This window comes from Sapajus apella, unplaced genomic scaffold, assembly GCF_009761245.1.
Source record: "Sapajus apella isolate SASKATOON/1434 unplaced genomic scaffold, GSC_monkey_1.0 scaffold25, whole genome shotgun sequence".
NCBI lineage: Eukaryota > Metazoa > Chordata > Mammalia > Primates > Cebidae > Sapajus > Sapajus apella.
The window spans coordinates 11113882-11137491 of record NW_022436965.1 but is presented as its reverse complement, the minus strand read 5'-3'; the positions used below and the strand labels follow the sequence as shown (position 1 = coordinate 11137491).

At 42.8% G+C, this 23610-nt stretch overlaps 1 protein-coding gene, 1 long non-coding RNA gene and 1 other non-coding gene across 5 annotated transcripts; 2 read left to right on the top strand and 1 right to left on the bottom strand.

Moving 5' to 3' along the window:
- Positions 1 to 617: 617 nt before the first annotated feature.
- NPHS2 (NPHS2 stomatin family member, podocin) lies at positions 618 to 19131 on the bottom strand. Of its 2 annotated transcripts, XM_032291277.1 has the most exons (8): positions 18794 to 19131; positions 14602 to 14705; positions 11615 to 11687; positions 9988 to 10070; positions 6875 to 7078; positions 4386 to 4441; positions 2676 to 2754; positions 618 to 1538 (listed from the first exon to the last, which is right to left on the bottom strand). In XM_032291277.1, exons 1-8 carry the CDS (start codon positions 19065 to 19067, stop codon positions 1260 to 1262), a joined length of 1152 nt encoding a protein of 383 aa, XP_032147168.1. In that variant the 5' UTR covers positions 19068 to 19131; the 3' UTR covers positions 618 to 1259. The 2 variants fall into 2 exon arrangements, with proteins under 2 accessions (XP_032147168.1, XP_032147169.1); XM_032291278.1 differs by lacking the exons at positions 2676 to 2754; positions 4386 to 4441.
- Positions 12559 to 16958, top strand: LOC116560080. 2 transcript variants are annotated; one of them, XR_004272779.1, is made up of 3 exons: positions 12559 to 12593; positions 14193 to 14343; positions 16447 to 16958. It is a non-coding gene; the product is annotated as an uncharacterized LOC116560080 (long non-coding RNA). The 2 variants fall into 2 exon arrangements; XR_004272778.1 differs by lacking the exon at positions 12559 to 12593 and having other exon boundaries at positions 13482 to 14343.
- Positions 19132 to 19458: 327 nt separating the features above from the next.
- On the top strand, positions 19459 to 19570 carry LOC116560331. The gene has a single exon (XR_004272915.1). It is a non-coding gene; the product is annotated as a U5 spliceosomal RNA (small nuclear RNA).
- The last annotated feature ends 4040 nt before the right edge of the window (positions 19571 to 23610 follow it).

The following is a 23610-nucleotide window of genomic DNA, read 5'->3' as shown; positions in this document are numbered from 1 at the left end:
CACTGTTAGGAGCTTAGATGCATTTTATCCCCGAAATAATGTTCAGCAGGGTTTTATGGGCTAACATTCATAAAAACTCAATATCAGATAACATGAAGAATAAAGAGGCAGCTTGATGAGGAGAGAACCAAATATTGTGGCACTTGAGAGAGTTACCCTGTGTCTCTGTGCCAGGAACATGAAAAGCCCATTATAAGTAGCATTTTACTAATATTATTTTAGTAATGTTAGAATGTTTTATAATGTTAGTGCCTTTTTTAAGTTTATAGAGAATTTGCTTAAGTATACATTTCTTGGCTTTCTTATTTACTTGGCTTATTTTTTTCTGCAGATATGCATTTCTAATTGCATAAGGCAAATCAGTGGAAAGTAAGACTTAGAGAAATGTATCTATATTAAGAAATATCTGTATAAGAGAACAGTATGTCAGGGCATGTATAGGTTACCTAATATTATTACTGTTTGAAGAATAAACAAGCTGGTAAATTCTATATGAAAACAGTTACTCTCAGGCCCACTATTTAGAGTGATTCTCCTTCAGATTTTAAGCAACATGTGTCAGATGTTTTTTTGTCCTTTTATTTATTTATTTTAAAAAGGAGTCTCCACAAAAAGAATTCCTTTTAAATGCCTTAATTAGGGATACATTCTATATCTGGCTCCAAGTACATCTCTCTTTTTTCATTCACTCTGAAATATTTAAGCGTTCACTTTAGGTAACTATCAGGGTTAAGTGTGAGTGTGAGTAATTCAGGGTAGAGCAAAAAGATGGAGTGTGGTTGAGGATAACTAAGACGTGCCTTTGAAGAACTGGTAGTATCACTGGAGAGGAGACCCCATCTTCAGGTCAGAAGAGCAATAGTGTGACAAGCACAATGATAGGCACTTGTAGGAAGGGCTGTGGGCGCTGCAGCAACCTTGCCAAAGGTGCCAGAGGACATACAGTGAAAAGGACATCTGAACTAAGTTCCCCAGAAGTCAAAATGTAACCACATCTAGACTCAAAATTCTTTCCACAGTCAAATGTTGACCAAAGCTGTTTCCCATAATTGCTCTGGTTAGATGAGTCGCTGAAACTTGTTTGCCTTCTCTGTCATGACATCATTTCACTGTCTTCTCATGGATGGTGCTGCATTGTGACTTTGTGCATTCCGTGGCCATTCCATATGGCAACCAAAGGAAGGGCAGGGAATGAGGACAGAGGGCCTCCTTCAGGAAAGTGGCTTTTCCATGGCAGGCCACATAATGCCTCATCCTTCCTATAACATGGGAGAGTCTTTCTTTTTGGGATTTAGTGGTTCAACAGGTTTGGAAGGACTTGGGAAGGGGAGGCTTCCCTGAGTCCTGCTGCTGGGAGAAGACAGGCAATTCAGTAGGTCAAATGGCAAAGGCAAAACCACAGTGGAAGGCTTCTCTGTGGACAAAGACTGAAGGGTGTGGAGGTATCGAAGCTGAACAGCAGCAGGCGTGCCTGACAGAATCTCGGCTGCCATCCTCAGGGACTCGGAGGCAGCCTTTTCCCCTTCAGCAGCGATCATCTAGAAAACAGATGTGACAAAAAGCAAAGTGTTTGTCCTTAATTCCCTGAAGGTTCCATCACTATGCATGTGCCTCAGCAGACAAGCACTGAGCATCTATTATGTGGCAAGCACTGTTAAGCAAGAACAGGTTTAGTCTTCTTTCTGAAGGGTCTTGAGCTGGGGAGACAGATTAAACTATTAATCACAATTTAAGATGGAATTTGTTAGGAGCCATGACAAGTATGAGTGAAGTGTTAGGGGAATTATTAGCATCTGGTGGGCCTTCAAAGATTAGGATTTTGCCAGCATAGAGAAAAGATTAGCCTGCATTCCATGCAAAGGCATGACATTATGAAAGGGTGACCCCAACTCAGGCAAAGTGAATGGGCAAGCATCTCTGAAGAGAAAGTGCTAAGCTCACTACCCAAATGCCACCTGGAAGTGGGTGAAGAGGACTTAAGAGATCTAGAAGCAACTGCCCTGGGGACTATCCTTCCCGCCTCCCTTACCCCTGCCTCCCTCAGTGGTCCACAGGTAATGCTCCTCTTACTGGTGCAGGTTTTTATCTTCACCTGCTCTCTGTTCCTTGAGAGAAATCTGCCTCCCTTCATTATTCATTTTCCTCTTCCCAAGGCCCCCTCAGCCACACCTCAGTCACCAGAAGCCACTAGCTGCCACATCTGTGCTTCTTGCTGGCACAGTGGAGCTGAGTGGCATAGGCTTCTCTTGGCTCTGGCATTGAGGGAACTGGGCCCCGATCATGGTTGTCCCTCCAAAACTTACGCCAAGCTTGGGATACAGTTCCAGGGGATACCTAGAGGTTAGGGTGACTACGATTACCCAGGAAAAGATGCCAGCACTAGAGAAGAGGGATGATGTGTGCGGAGAAGATCCTTTAAGGAGAGAGAGGGAAGGTGAGATTCAAGCAGGAGGTGGTCGCTATTATCAGTAGCCTCAGAGAAGGAGAGGAGTTGCATTAGTCAGCCAGGGGGCTATTAACACTCTTTAAGAGAGCAATTTTAATAGAGTTGGAAGAGCCCAGGCCAGCTTCTGTCCAGTGCCTAATGAATGGACAGTAAGGAAGCAAAGGGGAAATGTTTTCCATGAGCAGGCCTTCCTCAAAGAGCAGTCTAGGTGGGAGGGTGGAGTGCTCACCCGCACTTTGGCCTGCCTTTGCGCTTCGGCCTCCACAGCCAGTGAGTGCTGAAGCCCAGCTGGCAATCTCACATCTTTACTGAAAAAGAGAATGCAGACATGTAGGTGTGCAGCCATGATTTAGGGGCCAAAGCTTTCACACAGACTTGCAAGCCTCTCTACTGCTGTCTCATGATGAGTAGCAAATTCTGAGTTACCAGAGTGTGCCACTTCTAGACTTCTGAGGTTAAAGGTAGGCAGAGAAGGGCATCTCCAAGGTCGATGCCTCAAATGCAGGTTTGTATTATTGCTGATGCTACAGTAGAACTGTGGTTTCTCATCATCAGCACGGCAGGTTTTGAATTGATGAGCTGTGCTCAGTTTTTCCACTTAGGTTGTAATCTAAACCCCAACTAATAAATCTGAACAATGGCTTGAAGAGCCACACCACTGATAATAAAGATAAGGGTTATTTATCCAAGTTCATAAAGGAGAAGAATTGATTTTGAAAAGGGTACAACTGACCAAATAAGAACAATGCTTAATGTATTGCATGAAAGATACAAAATTGTCTTTTGACCCTGATTATAACTATCAAAATGCATCTGTGGAAAACAGTTTGGCCATTCTTCAAAAAGTTAAATACGGAGTTACCATATGACCCAGTAATTCTACTTCTAGATATAGACCCAAGAGAATTGAAAACATATTCACTCAAAAACTTGCAAATTAATGCTTGCTGTAGCATTATTCATAATAGCAAAGAGTGAAACAACCCAAATGTCCATCAACTGATGAAAAGAGAAAATGTGGGTTAGCCTCACAATGAAATATTATTTGATCACAAAAAGTAATGAAGTACTGACTCATGCCTTGAGCATGGTTGAGCCTTGAAAACATTATGCTAACTGAAAAGAAGCCAGACACAAAAAGCCGTATATTGTATGATTCCATTTGTGTAAATTGTCCAGAAGAGGCAAATCCCTTGAGACAGAAACTAAATTAGTGTTTGCCAGAGGCTAAGGAGTACATGGGGAGTTCCCACTTAGTGAGTGTAGGCTTCCTTTTGGGGATGACAAAAATGTTCTGAAATTAGATAGTAGTGATATGGTTGTACCCCTTTGTAAATATATTATACTAAAACCACAGTTTCAAATGGCTAAAATGTGAACTTTCTTTTTTTTTTTTTTGGAGGCAGAGTCTCACTCTTCGCCCAGGCTGGAGTGCAATAATGTGATCTCAGCTCAATGCAGCCTCTGCCTCCTAGGTTCAAGCAATTCTCCTGCCTCAGCCTCCCTAGTAGCTGGGATTACGGGCACGTGTCACCACACCCAGCTCATTTTTGTATTTTTAGTAGAGACAGGGTTTCACCATGTTGGCCTGGCTGGTCTCGAACTCCTGACCTCAAGTGATCCACCTGTCTTGGCCTCCCAAAGTACTGGGATTACAGATCTGAGCCACTGCACCTGGCCTAAAATGGGAAATTTCATGTAAATTTTATGTAAAATAATTTTTTAGATGCATAGGGAAAAAATAATCAGAGTAATTTGTCCAAATGTTATAGTGGTTGTGTTATGGCTATAAGATATTGGGTAATTTTTTCTTTTTTACAGAGTTATGCTGATATGGCTGTAGTACTCAATGAAAATAATTTTTCAAATGAAAAATTTAATATGAAACCAGAATATTTTCCTTTATCATACTGTTCTTCCTAGTTAATTTCCTACCCACATTTCTATTCTCTCCACTTTAATTCCCCAAATACAGGTCACTGAATCCAAGGCAACCTGTGGAGAGAAGAGTCGAGATGTCAGTGAGAGCCCCCAGGTGGGAGGAGAGCATGCCTATGCCCTGATGGCCATTGTTCTGTACTAAGGAAGGACATTCCCTTCGAAAGGACATCATTTGCCTGTTTTATTTAACTTCACAGTGCCTTGCAAAGAGTTATTTAACTTTCATAGTGCCACCCAATAAATATCTGTGGAATTGAAGATGGTGCGGTATGCTGAATAATGGTCCCCAAAGACAACCCATGTCCTAATCCCTGGATCTGTGAATGTTACCCCAGGAGGGATTTTGCTGGTGTGATAGTTAAGGGCTCTTGAGATGGGGATAGTATCCTGGATTATCCATGTGGCCCTAAATGTAATTATAGGCGTTCTTGTAAGAGGGAGGCAAACGGCGATTGGACCACAGAAGAGGAGAAGGTGATGTGATGATGGAGGCAGGGATCAGAGTGATGCTCTCTAAAGATGGAGGAAGGTGCCACGAGCTGAGAAATGCAGGCAGCCCCCAGATACTGGAAAAGGCAAGGAAACGGATTCTCCTCTCAGAACCTGCAGAAGGAATTGGTCTGGCTGACACCTGGACTCTAGCGCAGTGAAACTGATTTTGAACTCTTGCCTTCAAAACTAAGAGAATAATTTTTGTTTGGCTTTAAGCCACCAAGTTTGTGGTAGTTGTTACAGAAGTAATAGGAACTAATACAGATATATTTTTAAAATCTGTTTTAAAATGCACTGCGTTGAGAACCAGTCTGTAGTCTCTCTTCCAAATGTCTTTCACTTGTAGGATGTTTTCACTTCTACAAACTGATGCTGGTGGCTCCAGTTTCCCCCTGCTTCCCAGTCTCATACACCCCTTTGATTGAAGTTGGAAACGGGAGAGGGAAGAAAATGGACTATGGATTCTGGAAAGGAGGGGCAGGGCATGGAGCTCTCCATGTTGACCCAAACTCTTCTTTTTACACTTATTTTCAGGTTATTTTTTTAGTGGTTAGGCAAATAGTACGCATAGTACATTGAGAACCCTGAGAAGACTAATTTGGGGGTATGGGTGAGAATAAGGAATATTGATAAAGACATCACAGAATAGGTGCCTTCTTAAAGGACAAATAAAATCTTGCCTGTGCAGGACAGAGAAGTATTCCAGGCAGAGGATCCAGCCCAAGAGGAGGCAATGGGAGCACAAAAGTACTGAATGCTGGACAGAAGCTAAAGTAGGCTGGAGTATTAGATTCAGTGGGAGAAGGATGGCAAGAGGTGAGACTACAACAGCTGGGTCATTTATTCATTTATCCAAAAAACATTATCTACCTGCTGTGTGACAAGCCTGTGCTGAGGACCAAGAAATGGATAAAGTACAGCCTCTGCTGCTATGGAGGACACAGTCTGGGAAAACTAATGTCTTAGACAGATGGTCCCCCACTTGTGATGATTTGACAATTTTTGACTTTTATCATGGGTTTATTAGGATACATGCATTTTTGACTTAATGATATTTTTTGCTTTATGATGGGTTTATAAGTGAAGGAGCATTTGTTTATATGTTATAATCAGTGTAACAAGGGCAAGCTTGAATGTCAAGTGTCTGGGCTTTATCCTTGAGAGGAGAAGGATGAATAAGGAAGGGAGGGTAAAGGGGGACATCCCATAAAGCACAATTACTACCAGCGCCTTTGATTCTTGGGGTCCCTCTGTTTGAGGTCCTCCTTCCAACTAGACATGATTCACAACCTCCTAACCCAGTTCTGGGCCTGGGTGTCCCCACGGCCTCAGTGACAGGATCCATTGCTGGTGGTAATTGCCACTCCACTGGCCAGCTGCCTGCTGTCTTTTCACTTCTCCTCTGAATATCTTTTGCTAACCTGCCTTGGTAAGCATCAAAGCCACCGACCCTGGCCGTGGATGAGCTCGCTGAGGTTGTTGCCTGTGGACTAGAGGGAGCTGCTTGTGAAGCAGTTCTTGCTGTTTCCCCTCCTCTAATTCCAAACTGATTAAGTCTAGAAAATGGGTTTGGTAATTCATCATGTGAAGGTCTGTGACCTCTTAGCTCTTGTTATCTGAAATGCTTATGTGAACTTACCATTTAACTTGGCACTCATTATGCTTGTTTCCTCAGGTAGATGGTAAGCTCCTGGGAAACATGCCTTATCATCTTTGTGTAGCACCAACCCCACCGTTCCTGCCAGCAATCATTCTCAATACTTAATACTATGTGAGTACTTCGCGATGAATTTAAAGTCACTGGCATAGGTTTGACAGCAAAAACTGTGGCAATGACTAACAAGCACCACACTGATAAATATAATTGACTCAGAGTCAATTTGGCCACTTCCTAACTAGCTATAAGCTCCCAAAGGGATGGTCCCTAAGGGATGAACAAATGAATAAAAGATACATATTTCAACATATTGAACATATTGGTACATATCTAAGTACCTTTGCATCTTGGGCGATGCTCTTCCTCTCTAGAAGAATTTCAGTGAGGGATCGATGTGCTAGGAGACGCTTCATGGTGGTTTGTACAAGGAATTGCACAACTTTAGATACATGAGCAAGACTCCTTAGGAGAAGAGAGGCATTTTCCATTCGGTAGTAGCAAATGGCATCTATCTCCATTATAAACATGTCTTTGGTCACGATCTAGGCAGAAAACAATTTGGATGACAGGCTTGATTCTTGGGCTCCTTTCCTGTATAGGGGTGGAGGACCTAAATGTGTTCAAAGGGAATTTTCTCAGCAAGAGAAAAAGAGAGTTGGCCTACCCTTTCTTTAAAATAGACACGTTTTTGAAAACTGAAATTTTTATGAAATACATGATGAAAGAACTCACAACTTAAAAGAATTCTGTGGTAAATCCTTTTGTAAAAAAATCAGAAACAATTTTCTTGTACGAAGACATTCAGTTGATTCTAAACCAGGTCTCTTTTTTTTTTTTTGAGACGGAGTCTCCCTCTGTCACCCAGGCTGGAGTGCAGTGGTGCAATCTTGGCTCACTGCAACCTCCACCTCCCTAAACCAGGTCTTTCTAAACTCATATCAAAAAGAAAAATTGGCTAAAAGAGAAGCATGTTCTGGGAAGCAGGCACTGTAATGTATTGCTTGCTAGAGTGTACGCTAGGGGATGCTTTGATGATACACACCATAAGCTCTAGAAAGAGGTATGATCTTAACATTTCCATTTTTATATTTATCTTAAGGACATATGGATTTAGCTATAAGGATGTTATTCACAGTATTGCTAATTGGAATACAAATTGGAAAGAATTTAACATCAACAGTAGGGAATTGGTTGAGTAAACTGTGATACAGCCATTAAATGAAATGCTGTGTGTCCATTTAAAATAAAGGGGTAGAGGCATTTAGCTCATATATGAAAAGATGATCACAATATATTGTTGGGTTAAGAAAGACACGTTATAAAATCGTACATGTGGTATGATATTTACCCATCTGTAAATATAACCACATACATAGAAAAGTCTGAAAGGATATACTTCAAAATATCAACCGTTAATGATGGGTAACAGGATTGGGGTGAGTTTTTTTCCCCCAATTTTGTTTATTGTGTTAAAATACATACACTATAAAACTTGCCGTCTTAACCATCTTTTCAGTGTATAGTTCAGTGATACTGAATGTACTCATAATATTGTGCAACTATCACTACCATCCATCTCCATACTTTTTATCTTGTAAAACTGAGACTCTGTACCCATTAAACAATAACTCTTCAATTTCTTCTTCTCCTCAATCCCTGGTAACCACCATACTACTTTTAGTCTCTATGAATTTGACTACTCTAGGTTCCTCACGTAAGTAGGATCATACAGTATTTGTTTTTTTGTGTGACTGGTTTATTTCACTTAGCATAATGTCCTCAAGATTCATCCATGTTGTAGAATGTCAGAATTTCCTTTCCTTTTTTAAGGCTGAATAATATTCCGCTGTGGGTTTTATATCACATTTTATTTGTCTCTTCAGGCATCTATAGAGACTTGGGTTGTTTCTACCTTTTGGCTATTGTGAATAACGCTGTTACGAACACAGGTATGCAAATATTTCTTCAAGACCCTGCTTTCGATTCTTTTAGGTATGTATACAGAAATGGAATTGCTGGGTCATACAGTAATTCTAGTCTTAATTTTTTGAGGAGCTGCTATACTGTTTTTTTTTTCCCATTTATTTATTTTATTGCATTTTAGGTTTTGGTATACTGTTTTCTACAGTGGCTGTACCATTTTACATTCCTACCAACAGTGCACAAGGGTTCCTTCCAATTTCTCTACATCCTCTTCAACACTTGATATTTTCCGGGTTTTTTTAAAAAAGCAGTAGCCATGTTAATGAGCGTAAAGTGATATATTGGGATATTGATTTGTATTTTCCGAATGTAGTGATGCTGAGTATCTTTTCATATGCTTATTGCCCATTTATATATCTTCATCTTTTTTGTCATCTTTTTAGAAATGTCTGCTCAAGTCTGTATTAGGGTTCTCTAGAGAAACTATATAATGTGTATGTGTGTGTTTGGGTTTCACCATACAAATATATGCATGCACACACACACACACACACACACACACACACACACACATATGTTGGGGTGTGGAGAGAAAAAAATATTGATTTAATGAATTAGCTCATGTGCTTGTGGAAGCTAGCATGTCTAAAATCTTCAGGCTGAAGACCCAGAGAAGAGTTGATCTTTTCTTTTTGAGACGGAGTCTGCTCTGTCACCCGCACTGGAGTGCAGTGGCGTGATATTGGCCCACTGCAACCTCCACCTCCCGGGTTCAAGCGATTCTCTTGCCTCAGTCTCTTAAGTAGCTGGGATTACAGGCACATGCCACCACACCCGGCTAATTTTTGTATTTTTGATAGAGACAGGTTTTCACCATGTTGGTCTGGCTGGTCTCGAACTCCTGACCTCATGATCTGTCCCGTTTGGCCTCCCAAGGTGCTGGGATTATAGGCGTGAGCCACCACGCCTGGCCAAGCGTTCATCTTTTCTACTGGCAGAATTCCCTCCTCCTCAAAGGGAGGTCACTTTTCTTCTGGAGCCCTTCAACTGGATGAGGCACACCCCGCATTAGGGAGTGTAATCTGCTTTACTCAGAATCTACTGATTTAAATGTTAATCCCAACTAAAAAAAAAATACCCTCACAATAACACCCAGATGTGTTTGGCCAAATATAGGCCAAATGGTCATGGCCTAGCAAAGCTGACGCATAAGGTTAACCACCACAAAGTTCTTTGCCCATTTTTAAATCAGGTTGTTTACTTTTTTGTTGTTGAGGTGTATGAGTTCTTTATATATCTTGGATAGTAACCCTTTATGAGATATATGATTTGCAAATGTCTTCTCCCATTCCCTCGACTGCCTTTGCACTCTGTTAATTGTGTCCTTTGATGCACGAAAGTTTTAAGTTCTGATATAGCCCATATCGTTATTTTTCTTTCCTATTTTTGAGCATAAATAATCATTTTGTTCATGGCAGGTAGACCATAGAAAATATATAGAGAAAGCAAAGGCCATCATTTGGCTTACCTCATGAAAAGGTATCTCCAGAGTTTGGAGACGAAGGTCAACCTTGTGGTAGGTATCCAGGCAGGGCAAAAAAAAGAAGAGACCTAGAAGAGGGGGAGGGGGAGGTGACAGATAATAGCTAGCATGAAGGCTGTTTGGGTTTCACCTTTCTGGGTCAGACTGCATACTACATTGCTTTCCTTAGCCTTTAATTACAGAGCATTGGCCCATCCCACCCTGCCTCCACCTGAGGGTCAAAGGAGAGCACTATTAAAATTTGCTCCAGGACGATAGGTATAAACAGAGATGATCCCCAGCAAACTGGGCTGTGTGGTCCCTTTAGTCATGGTGCTGGCCTCCCCAGATCTCATTTGCATATCTGGCCTTTCACCAGAATTGAACTCCCTCCGTAGTGTCCTAGGCACTACTGTTAGCCTTAGTGTCTGACTTAGTGCCTTTTAGGTACTCTCTAAAATAGTTTTTGAGTCCATGAGTGCACCCAGGTGTCAAACTTTAGAGCCAGCAACCTCTATGTCATTTTTCTTAGAATGTGAGCCCCAGAAGTAATCAGAATAGCAATTATCATGATACCAGCTTTCTGGCTGGCTAGTTAGTCCTCACCCACCCAATATAATATATAGGATCGATGTGCAGAAAACATTTATACATTGATTTATTGAGATTTTATGAGAGCCCATTGGATGTTGTGGACTCCTGCAAGAGCCAAAGCTTTGTTGAAACAAGCAGCACCTCACAGAGCCCAGGATCTATCTGGAGAGCAGCCTAGCTCTGCTAGTCCTCCTCAGTGCCAATTGAGAAGGTTCCTAAAAACCAGGGTCAGAGCAAGATATTCTTTGTCCTGGAACTACAGGGTCTGTTTCTACTTTTGTGTGGACTTGTCTATTCATTCTGAATCTTCATACTCTGATATTTGTCCCTAGTCTGTTCTCTGTGGGCATGGCCTGGAACTGAGACCCTCTCCAATGTATACACAGCGGGACTCACACCTTCCTGGCTGACTTAGATTTCCAAACTTCCACTACTAAACTTTTCAGACTGACCGTACTTCTATCCGTCTCCCATAAAGAGCTTGGACCTCTGGACATCAACTCCACTAGATCTTAAGGTTCTGAGATCAGAGACCATGTCTTATTTATCCAAGTAAAAAGTATCCTTGGCAGTTAGCACAGGGTTTGAGACAGAAGAAATGCTTAATCTGTGTTTTATAAATCCCTCCAACTGAAGATGGATTTGTTATTTGGATGCTGAATTTTGCCTATCTCCCTCCCATGACTGGATCTGAGCACCTGGATTGGGAACTAGCTCAGCTTTTCTCTGAGAATTCACAGGATTCTGGCCATATATACATTATACTCAAACCAGTCCCCAGCCATTGGCCCTGGCATGTGGGCTCTCCATACCAGTTCTCTCTCTTGGCTACCTATGACCTAGTAATAATGGTCTCTGAAGAATTTCTTAATAACCTATATTGTAAGTAACTGATATGCAGATATCATATCTGGAAAATGCGGATATCATGAATCAAGTTGCTTCGTGTATTCAGAGGTCCGTATTACAAAGCTGCATGGGTTGAAGAAATAAGCAAGTCAAGAGGGAGGTATTTAAAAAAAAAAAAAGTGTTTTTTACCAGGGCCTTTGGCTCTTCCAGGAAGCAGATGTCCCAGTCGGAATATAATTACTCTCTCATGCTCTTGTACAACCTAAAGAGAAATTTAATCCTTTCAAATCACTCCCAGAAAGAAAAATAAAGTCTTCAAAAGGCCTTGGCATAAGAATGATCCTAGATATCAGAAACTTTTTGTCTTGAGAACCAATAAAAATTTCTATTAATACTTAAGTTTCCCAAATCTATATTTAGTAAGTATAAAATTTCAGAAACCAATGAAAAAATATATTAACCGTGTTAATTTTTGAACCCATGGACAGAATTTTGATTAAAGACTTATGATTATCTAAAAAAACCATGGCCAACTTTTCCTAAATTAATCTTACCAAGGCATGTTAAATCTTGTGTTTTACTGTGATTTCTGCATTACTAGCTTTTATATGTATCATTCATTAGCTATTTAACACAAAGAGGGAATACATTTTAATACCACTTGTGATATTTTGTTTCAGAGTGCTGCTTCAAAATGATTCAATTGGATTTGTTTTGTTTTGTTTTGAGATGAAGTTTCACTATTGTTACCCAGGCTGGAGTGCAGTGGCATGATCTTGGCTCACTGCAACCTCCGCCTCCCAGGCTCAAGCAACTCTCCTGCCTCAGCCTCCTGAGTGGCTGGGATTACAGACCTGAGCCACCACATCCAGCTAATTTTTTGTATTTTTAGTAGAGATGAGGTTTTGCCATGTTGGCCAGGCTGGTCTTGAACTCCTGACCTCAGGTGATCCACCCATCTAAGCCTCCCAAAGTGCTGGGATTACAGGTGTGAGTCACTGCACCTGGCCAGTTATAATTTTTTTTGAGATGGAGCTTCACTCTTGTTGCCCAGGCTGGAGTGCAATGGTGTGATCTCAGCTCACTGCAACCTCCACCTCCCAGGTTCAAATGATTCTCCTGCCACAGCCTCCTGAGTACCTGAGATTACAGGCTCTACTAACCCACTGTAAGTCCTTTGAGGTTGGGAATCATGTTTTGTTTGCCTCATGGGGTTTACAATTTCATGAGGCCAGAACACTGCCTTGCTTGAAACAATGAGAATGAATGACTGTATATGGTTCTTAGAGCATGCCCAGAAATTCCCAATTGCTTGGTTCCCTAGCATTACTTCTTACCTGCTTTTATTGGAAGAAACAAATTCTTCCCAGAGATGAAGGGGAGTCTTACTTCTTCAAGACCTTGCTCAAATATAACTGCCTGGGTCTGCTTTTCTTTCCTCTGCCTAATTGGCTTCTTAGGGCTTTCCATCTTCAGTGACCAGACCTAAAAGCCTTTCCCAAAAGCTGTGGCTGAGTCAGTGTTGAATCTTGTGGCAGTCATGCAGGTGCTCAGGTCACCCTTCAAGAAGAGCCTGCTGCCAACTATATACTATCTATAGAAGACACACTTTATATTCAAAGATATGAATAGACTAAAAGTAAAAGATGGAAAAAGACATACCATACGAACAGGAGAGTGGGAGTGGCTATCCTAACACCAGAGAAAATGGACTTCAAAACAAGCAAACATGTTACTAGCAAGAAACGGAGACACTGTATAATGATAAAAGGATCAACGCATCAGGAAAGTGTAACAGCGATAAGCATAGGTACACCTAAAAACAGTACCAAAATTTACATGAGGAAAAAGACCAAAATAATTCAAAGTAGAAATAGACAGTTCAGTAGTGGCAGTTGGAGACTTCAATACCCCACTTTAAACAATGGATGGAACTAGACAGACATGGAAGGCTTGAACAACACTATCAACAAACAGACCTAACAAACATCTCTACCCCATGACAGCACAGTACACATTCTTTTCCAGCATACATGAAACATCGTCTCCAGGAAAGATACTATGCTAGGCCATGAAACTAAGTTAAACAAATTTAAAAGGATTGAAATCATATAAAGTATATTCTCTTATTACACTGAAGTTAAACTAGAAATCAGTAACTGAAGGAAATTTGAGAAATTCACAAATAAGTGGAAAGTAAACAACACACTCTAACCAATGGGTTACAGAAGAAAGCACATGGAAAATGAGAAAATACTTTGAGATAAATGAAAACAAAAACACAAAATACCAAACTGTATTTTGGGGAGGAAAATGGGGAGGGCAAGATGAAGAGGGGGAAGAAGCCGCTGCCTGCTGTGAGTACAACCCAACAGCAGCCCCAGCAGCACGTGTACTGCTTCAGCCAAGGACGCAGTCTTCCCTGCAGCTGCAGCCACTGACGGAGATGGCAGGAGTACTAGGGCCATGCTGTTTCTGCCCATTATGGGAGTCTTTTGAAGCAAGCCTTGCTCTAGAGTTCCCTTTTGGGCTGGCCAAGGCTTTCTCGGAGCAGCACCACAGTCGGAGGCTCTTTCTGCCCAATCCTTTCTTCCCCTTCTCATATCATAAGTGTCAGGCCTGCATCACTGTCTGAAGGCTTCTCCTGACTACTCTTGTTTTCTTTCCCACTAATCTCACAGGCATTATCTCCCAATAAATCTCTTGCTCTTCTAATTCCATCTTGGCACGTGCTTCCAGAAGTGACACAGGTCTTCATTTACCTCAGGGACAGGCATCTACAACCACCTGTGGGCCAGAGACAATCATGACTCATGGGCTACAGAAGCTGCCTGAGAAGTTTTTAGTGGAGTGGATGTCATGATCCATTCTGGTCACAGAATGCAGATGAAACAGGCATAGCCAATATAATACACGTGGTAAGTGCTAGAGCAAGTGAAAGCAGAGTGACTCGGGAGCACCAGGAAGGGAATGGCAGTCTGGGGGAGTCAAGGAAGGCTTCCTGTTTACATTTGAGCAAGGTCTTGGAGGAGTATGAGCTACTCTGGAAGGTGAGTCAGGGGTGAGGGCATTCCACACGGGCAAGAATAGTACCAGAACACAGAGGTGAGAATGGGCGTGGTGTGGTCAGTGAGAGGCATCAGGAAATTACCTACTGGGTCCTCGTGGAACCTCACCTTTATGCAGAACCAGATGGAAAAAGGGAAGGTCATGATGACGAAGAGCAGAGAAATGAAGACAAGAAGCCACTCACAGGCCCCTAAGCCAGAGGATTTGGTACCTTAAAAAAAATTAAAGCAAAAGAATAATTATATTGAAACTTCACCATACTCACTGATTAGCATCTGTTGGTCCAGTCCTTGGTATTGGAGTCAGAGCAACTTGGAGACTTTGCTGGAAATATAAGTCAAATCAGAGTGGTCAGAGTTCATAGGGCCCGGGGAGGAGCAGGGCCCTGGAAAGGTAGTGGGGACCAGGTACAGTGATTCACGCCTGTAATCCCAGCACTTTGGGAGGCTGAGATGAGAGGATCGCTTGAGTCCAGGAGTTCAAGACCATCTTGGGCAATATAGTGAGATCCTGTCTGTACAAAAAAATTAAAAATTAGCTGGGTATGGTGGAGCATGCCTGTAGTCCCAGCTACACAAAAGGCTGAGGTGGGAAGATAGATTGAGCCTGGGAGGTTGAGTCTGTAGTGAGCTATGACTGTACCACTGCACTCCAGCCTGGGTGACAGGGCTAGACCATGTCTCAAAAATACAATAAGAGAAGAGCAGAGGGTGTATACTGCAACAGGCACAGAATCTGGGAAGAAGGTTTGGATTCTAGTTCTGGCTCTACCATTTCATATCCAGATAACCTTAGGCAAGGCATATGGCCTTTACAAACCTCAGTTTCTTCCCTGTATAATGGGGTTGCTAATATCTCATGACTATCCCAAAATAACTAGTTCATGAGATGTATCGTCCACTTTGGCATAAGGATAAAATTACACATACATATAAAGCAGTGAGCGGTACTTTACATGTGTCAGGTTTGGTTTAAGTGTTTCCAACAACCTGTCCAGAGCCTTATCTTCCATAAAATAACTTCCCCATCCATTACCTGCCTTAATGTCTGAAATTCCACCATTTTAACACCTCCATTAAGGTGCTGATCTCGATAGTCTTTGAAAATTACCTATATGGGGTAAAATTCACCTACTGATGTGATTTAAAAAAAGCAATAAGGAACTGCGGTTCAGAACATCCAGGATGCTTGGGTGATAAATGAAACAATATCAAGGAAAGTCAGCCTTAAGAACACACGCTTCTTGGGGTCTTGTCTTATTTACACTGTGCCCTCAGGGTTTAGAATAATGCCTGGCACCATGGAGGTGCTTAATAAATATTAATTGAATGTGGGAAGAAAGGAGGGTGAAAATGATTTAAATGTAAGAGTTATGCAAATTTCAAGAATTTTAACCTCCAGGTACTAGAAAACTGACCAAAGGAATTCTGTTTGCCAGTTTAAAAAGATCACAGAGGACTAGAAGGTGACTAAAAATTAGGAAATGGTAAAAAGTCTATTTTCTTTCCTTCCTCCCTCCCTCCCTCCCTCCCTTCCTTCCTTTTTTTCTTTCTTCTCTCTCTCTCTTTCCTTCTTGTTGTCGTTCTTTCTTTTGAGGCAGGGTCTTGCCCTCTCCAGGCTGCAGTGCAGTGATGTGATCATGGCTGTCTGCATCCTTAGCCTCCTGGGCTCAACCAGTCCCCCCACCTTAGCCTCTCAAGTAGCTGGGACTACAGGTGCATGCCACCATACCTGGCTAATTAATTTTTTTGCAGAGATGGGGTCTCACTATGTTGCCCAGGCTGGTCTCAAACACCTAGCCTCAAATGATCCTCTCATTTAGCCTCTTAAGTGCTGGGATTATAGGTATGAGCTATGGCACCTGGCCTAAAATCTTGTTTTTTTTAAGAGATGGGAATGAAGGGGATAACTAATTAGTAGGCCTGAAAATCTGATTTGATTTTCATGCCCAGAAAGGTCACCACCAAACTGATGTGCAGATCACTTGAAGAAGAGGACAGATATGCAAGCTGTACCAGCACAAAAACAGAATTAGCACTGAATACCATAGTACGGCAGTTTCCAGAGGCCATCCTACAAAATACTGATCCCACACGTTGCTCCACCAAAGAAGAATTTCCTGGGCAAATGAGTTTAGAGGATACTAAGCACTACGTCCCATTCCTGGAGTTCCCAGTGCTCATCACGATGTTGAAGCTATGAGAATCTCAAAGCATTCTTAGCTTTGTTTACACACGTTTGACCAGGTAATATTTTCTCTAAGGAATACTCACTGATATTTTATGGAACTTGTTTCTCATGGAAACTACTCTGGGAAATGCTGCTCTACCAACATATTAATTTTTATAATATTCTTCAAGGGCAATGAATAACAGTATCATTGCCATTTTTAATTAGTTTATAAATACGTTTCAGTTGCCAGTGGTAGCCATGGAAAGTAAAAATAAATGCACATACAAAATTACATTTTATAAGTGAAAAAATGCCTCAAAAATTCCTTCATACAGTAGCAAGAGATATGCATAGAAAACGAATTTCTACACTCAAGCCTAACTTGAAGCTTTATCCAAAAAATACTGTTCTGTTAGAATAAGTTGCTTGAATATCCAACTTGTTTGGTTTAAGTAAATAGTCAAACATTAACTAGTCAAGCAAGAAAAGCCTTTAAATATCATCTCAGAGTCCCCAGCATTTTGGTGAGGTGAAGCGCTTTTTCATTTCTTCCATCTTAACTAGCCTGCCTTTGGGAGTGTGGTGCTGAGTTCCCTGTGAGCCTTGGAAACCTCCCACACAAGGGCTCAGCCAAAGTCACTTCATCCTTAGTGGGACTGCTTGCCCATTGCTTGGCATCTCCTGCTTTACTTACTCTGTAGCTGCAGTGACTGAGGCCCACAAAGGTGCCCAAGGCCACGGCCAGTAGGACCATGACCAGAAATGAGAGGCAGCACCAAGCAAGGGTGAGCATTTCAATCAGACTGTCTTACTCTGGGAATATGCCTTCTCTACTTCCCAGAAACAGGACTTGCACACGTGACTTAATTTCTCAAAGCATGTTTCCTCATCTGCGATAAGAGGATGGTGAGGGATTAAATAACTCAGCAAAACACCCAGTGTGTGCCTGGCACATAGTAGGGGTTTCATAAATGGTGGCTCCCTTACTTGCCTACCCTACCAGTGTGATCTGCTGCCTAACAGTTACAAGCCCTCTAACCTCAGCATTGAGCCCAGCAAACCTTTACTGAACAGAGGTTTCTGGCTGATGAAAGGGTATCATCAACTGGACAAAACAGTATTAACACAACCCATTTAAACTACACCCCAACTGCAGAAATCTTCCTTAAATGGTAGCTTTTAGTGATCCAGCATGTACTGCATTGCTGGCAACCAGGAAATGTTAAAACATCGTAGCCAGCAGAAAGCAATATAACACCCTATCCCTTATTTAATTTCTTTAAACATTTGTCATCCTACTAAAGTGGTCCTCATTTTTTTTCTTCCACTCATTATAAAAAACACTGGAAGTAGATAAAATTTTTCCCAAGAATTGTTTCTCCTGCAGAAGCAGAAGAGGAACCTTTTTTTGCATTCCCTCCTTTGATTTAATTTTCCTCTCTCTCAGCTTGCAAGGATGCAGCTAGAATTGAGTATGTTTTTGTTCCAGGCTTTGTGCAGAGTGCTTTGGATGCCTTTTCTCATTGTATCCTCACCACTACCCTCTGAGGCGGGCACTGTTAGATGAGAGCTGGTTAAGGTCCTTCCTATGATCACATGGCTAGCAGTGACTGAGCTGTGGTTTAAACTCAGGTGTGGCTCTTCTTCACTTGGCTCTGCTGCGACTGCTTTCCAGAAAGAATGATAATCTCCCCAGAAGTTTAAAATGCTTTTAGGTAAGACTGAGGGGTGGGGACATGGGAAGAATAAGCCACATAACTGCCTACAGCCACCAACTCGTGCACGTTTTTACTTAAATTAGGTGCCCATGTGCCCTTCCGTGGCCACAAAAACCAACTTCATGGCTCCTTTGCCATGTTGACTGGTCCCCAACCTGGACCACACTCCCTCCCACTCCCATCCAAGGCTGACCCGAGACCAGGATATAGTGATACCTGTATTTCTCCTGAAGTTCTTTGCTCACCATAGGAGGTTGCTGGGTTCCTAACGTCTTTCCGTTCCTGGGAACCTGAGCATCCAGCAGTCTGCCCTGACTTCAGTGGGTCTTGTGGGATGACCCTTTTCACCTTATCTGACACCCCTTGGTTACCACCTGGAAAGGCGGCAGATAACAGTGCCGGACCGTACCTTCCTCTGGCCGCTCGCTCTCCAGCAGCGCCACCACCTCGGTGCCCTCCTCGCCGGAGCCCCGGACCTCATCCACGTCCACCACAGTGGCGGCGGGCGCCCGGGGCTCCCCTGCGGTCCCCGCCCGTCCAGAGCCCGACCGCTCGGGGCCAGCCTCCCGGCGTCCGCGGCCTCCGCCGCCCCGCTCGGCCTTGGCCCTCTTGTTCTCCTTGTTCGGGGCGCTGCCACCTCGCCCGCGGGCCTCCCTGGAGGAGCTTCGCGCCCTCCTCTCCATCCTCAGAGCTGCCGGGCGGCCGGAGCAGCAGCGCGGGAGCGCTGTCCCTGCGGAGTCGCTGCAGGTCTGCCTGGCGCGCCCGGGGGACCTTAAAGATCGTCGGGTGGGGGCTGGGGGCGAGGGGCAGGACCCTGGGGCGGGGCCATGGCGGGACGCACCCCGAACTCCGACAGCTGTTTCTCCGCGGAGTTGTGTACCTGGCCTGCCGACCCCCACGGCCGGGGCGGCGCGGACGCAGAGCGGCCCGGGTGGGAGAGCCGGCTCCAGGCAGGGTGCTGGCGTTGGAAAGTGCGTGTCTGTAGGTGGCAGCCCGGGCTTCGACGAAGACTCAGTTCCCGGAGGGTTCCTAACGTCATGCTAAAGGGCTGACGGAGACACAGAAGCTCATCGCAAGCTCTGGTTTCTGTGCGGAACAATACATCTTTTGTCTTTTACTGCAGATTTCCGTGGAGAGGAACAGTTGTTAGTAACCAATTTTTTTGAGGTCCTGCTTGAGCAGGGCCAAGTATAAAAGAAAAAGAAGAAGAAAAAAAACACAAAAGGTTAACGAATTAGGATGATTTTAAGGTAAAATCAGATGTTTCCCCTCAACCCTTGGAGTCGTCTCTAGGATACCTTTCCTTCCTCCCTACTTATTTCTTACTTTATATCCTGGCCCTAGTTTGTCTACATAGGCATTAACCCGTAATGATGTTGGTTGGTTCCTCTTGGGAGTATTCACATTTTAAAGGGGATAAAGGAAAAGTCTCTTTGCGATCTGTTTCGTCTCTGTTATTATTTAGGGTCTTTATTAATGCTTACGCCTGAGGTTGATGATGCAATGCTTCTTGAAGAATCACAGGAAGGGATCTGGTCGAACTTCTGTTTTTAGGAGGGGGCATTTTGTTCTGTGCTTCCATGGTGAAGGTAAGAGAGTTTGGCTTTTTCAAGGTTCACTGGCCAGGTTGGATCTAGCAACGAACTGGGGAGCTGCCTCACCCTCTTCCTTCTCTTTCACGTTCTGTTAATAATTTCTTACTGAAAGGGAGGTTGGTCAAGATAACCCATCACACGAGATTTTTGAAACTACTCAAATAGCTCAGATCGCACGATGGCAGAAATAATGTTCACGGATTTTTAAAATTTTTCAGTATTTATTGAATTCACACAGCAACAGCTTTTTTTTCTCTCCCAAAGCCTTATTAAAGACTGAGGACCTGAAGTAACTCAAGTGGGTCTGGAAAAACCATCCCACTACTTTCTTCTATATGTTCCAGGTTAGGCCACTGGGAGTACTGTAAATAAAAGATGAGCAATCCAGTCATTTAAATTGGTTTTTCACTCTCTAAGCCTGATCATTGCATGGGCTATCTAAGGAGGACAAATATTTCCTCTCAAGGGCCTGCCTCAATTGATAGTTTCTGCCTACAACACTACAGTGAGAAAAATTCCAAAGCTACATTTGGCTCCTAGAGAAAAAGGTATCATGATTATTTCAGATTCACCTGAATTAACATTGCTATTAGACATAACTAGCATCTTTATCATCCTGCAGAGATTTCCCTGTTAGAAAAAGTGAGAAACTGTTTGTAGCATTTATTGATGTTTTTCCTCAGCCTGGTCCTGTTATAAAAATTAATTTCATCTACATCCCTAGCTAGACTCTTATACAAAAATTGCACCTGCTTTTTACTCCAAGAATGGAGCAGAATATCTGGTTAAATGATATTCCCCAAACTGTACTGTCTTTCAGTAAGAGAGAAATTCCTTGTTGGAGAAAAACCAGTGAGAAAAGGCCCTACTGGGGGCCTTTTCTACTGGGTGTTGGAGCCCGTGCTGGGCACTTGTTCTCAGTCACCTTTGCTCAGTGTCCTTGGCTTCTTTGACCACTGACAAGTTACAGAGTCATTACTTCATTTTCTATATCTATACGTAACAGCAGTATAAGCAGCTACTTATAATACAAGTCTGCTGGGATTATGAGTGGCAACAACAAAATCCAAAAAGCTGTACACCATTCCATGATAAAAGGTCAATGCAGCATGGCTGGAAGGCGGAGGAGTTGGGGAGGGGAGTGCTGAGATAGCAAATGAGTCCAGCTGACTGTCCTCATGTACTCTTTCAGGGATGCTGCTGTTTTCTTTCAGATTCCTCTTTAATTGAAAGTGTTGCTCATCTCTTTACTGAAAATATGATATGCACACATTCCAAAACTCTCAATACTTTACTCCTTGTTTGGAGTTGTTAAGAGACTGACATCTGTGGGAACTGGGTTACTAGAAGAAAGGGAGGATCAATTAAAGCTGTGTACATTTGAGTCTATGTTTCCAAGATGAAAGGTCATGAAAGAGTGCAAGGTTTTCTAAAGTATTACACTTATTCCCACTTAGCGTTTTGGAATATTACAGCCATATAAATAAATGAAGGCATGAATACTGATTCATATGGATTATTTAATGGAAAGGCTGGAATTGATTGATACCACATGGCATTACAAATCCTATTATTTTAGAGATGGAAACTATAAGGCCTTTTTAAATTTGACTTTCTCAATTTGTAGGTGGCAGAGAGACCAAATGAAGGGGCACAATAGTGGTCTAGGAAGGTAATGCTGCTGAGAGCCTGATCTGCATCTTTGGCAGTGGGTATGGCTTCGATTCAGGAAACATTTCTGAGGGAGAAAATCAAAAGAATTTGGTATTCTCATGGAGTTATGGAGTGGGGACCATGAAGGGATAGAGGACTTGAGAAAGATGTAGAGTTCAACCTTAATAGGCTGAGCAGCTGGTTTGGTTGATCCACATCCCCTAACTGTTCTGACCCCAAGCATCTTATGTTCCTGCCCTCTTTGCTTTTTTTTTCCCATTTATTTTATTGCATTTTAGGTTTTGGGGTACATGTGAAGAACATGCAAGATTGTTGCATAGGTACACACGTGGCAGTGTGATTTGCTGCCTTCCTCCCCATCACCTATATCTGGCATCTCTCCCCTTGCTACCTCTCCCCAGCTCCCCACCTCCCACCATCCCTCCCCTATTTCCTCCCAACTGACCCCAGTGTGTAGTGCTCCCCTCCCTGTGTCCATGTGTTCTCATTGTTCAACACCCCCGCCTATGAATGAGAACATGCGGTGTTTGATCTTCTGCTCTTCTGTCAGTTTGCTGAGAATGATGGTTTACAGGTTCATCCATGTCCCTACAAAAGACACAAACTCACCGTTTTTGATGGCTGCATAATATTCCATGGTGTATATGTGCCACATTTTCCCTGTCCACCAACCCTCTTTGCTTTGAAATGCAGGTGTTGGCCTGTTAGGTGCAGGGACCAGATGAGACTTATTTAACTTCTCTCTAATTCACTCCATAGATACTTAGTGAGCACCTACTATATGTATAGCACTGCTCACCCCTGAGGATTTAAAGGTAAGACATGGTGCATGCCCTTGAGGAGCGCATAGTATAACAGGGAGAGACGGATATGTAAACAGACAGGTCTGATAAAGTGTTGTACATCTGGGTTTTAGAACCCAGCACCGCTGACATTTTGGACTGAATGATTCTTTGTTTGGGGGCTGTCCTGTGCATTGCAGCAGCATCGTCAGCATTGCAGCATCATTAGCAGAATCCCTGGCCTCTTCCAGATGCCTGTAGCATTTCACCCCTTGTTGTGGTGACCAAAATTATCTTCGGATATTGCCAAGTGTTTGTCCCATGGCATCAGAATTGCTGCTGGTTGAGAACCAATGATCTGTATGGTACTGTGAGAACACAAAAAAGGGAGTGAGTGACACTACCTGAGTGGAGTGAGAGGAGATCAGTTTGGGCCATACTGTGATGAGTAGGTGATCCTCAGATGGACATTGAGAGGTGGGCCTTCCAGCCAGAGGAAACGGTATAAAAGACAGCAGGTCAATCAGTGGCTTGACAAACTAGAAAAGAAGAGGCCAAAGAGCTAGGTAGTGTAGGAAATGAAAAGCCTTTTATACCGTATAAGAGAATTTAGATTTTCTCTAATTGCCAAAATAAGCCATTGAAACATTGTATGGGAGGAAAATGGTTAGATTTGCAATTGAGATGAATCACTTTGTGGACAAGGTGGAAGGTGAATTGAAATGGGAAGAGGATGGAGTCAGAGAGACGACTGAGGAGACTCTTGAAACAGTCCAGGTGAGAGGGACGATGTGAGTTATGTTTATAGGGAAGAGTGATGACTCTCGGCACTCAAAGTGATTGGTGAACAGGGCTGACATCCCACTGAGGGAATACAAAAGAGGAAACAGATTTTGTGTAAAGGTGGGTAGACCAAGCTTGGCTTCAGAGGTATTGAGCTAGTACTGTCTGTAAGTTATCTGTCTAGAAATGCACAGTGGGCAATGAAATATTTAGGTTTAAAGCTCAGGAGGGATTATGTTTCTGAAGCTAAGATCCTGACTCACTAGCTGCTAACTGTGGCTCCAGCATCCTGTGCTGGATTTTCAAGAGAAAAACACAGAAACAAGAAACAGCAGATGGCAAAGCGATCCTGGCCAGTGATGGCGTCAATATACTTTATCATCTCTCGGTTT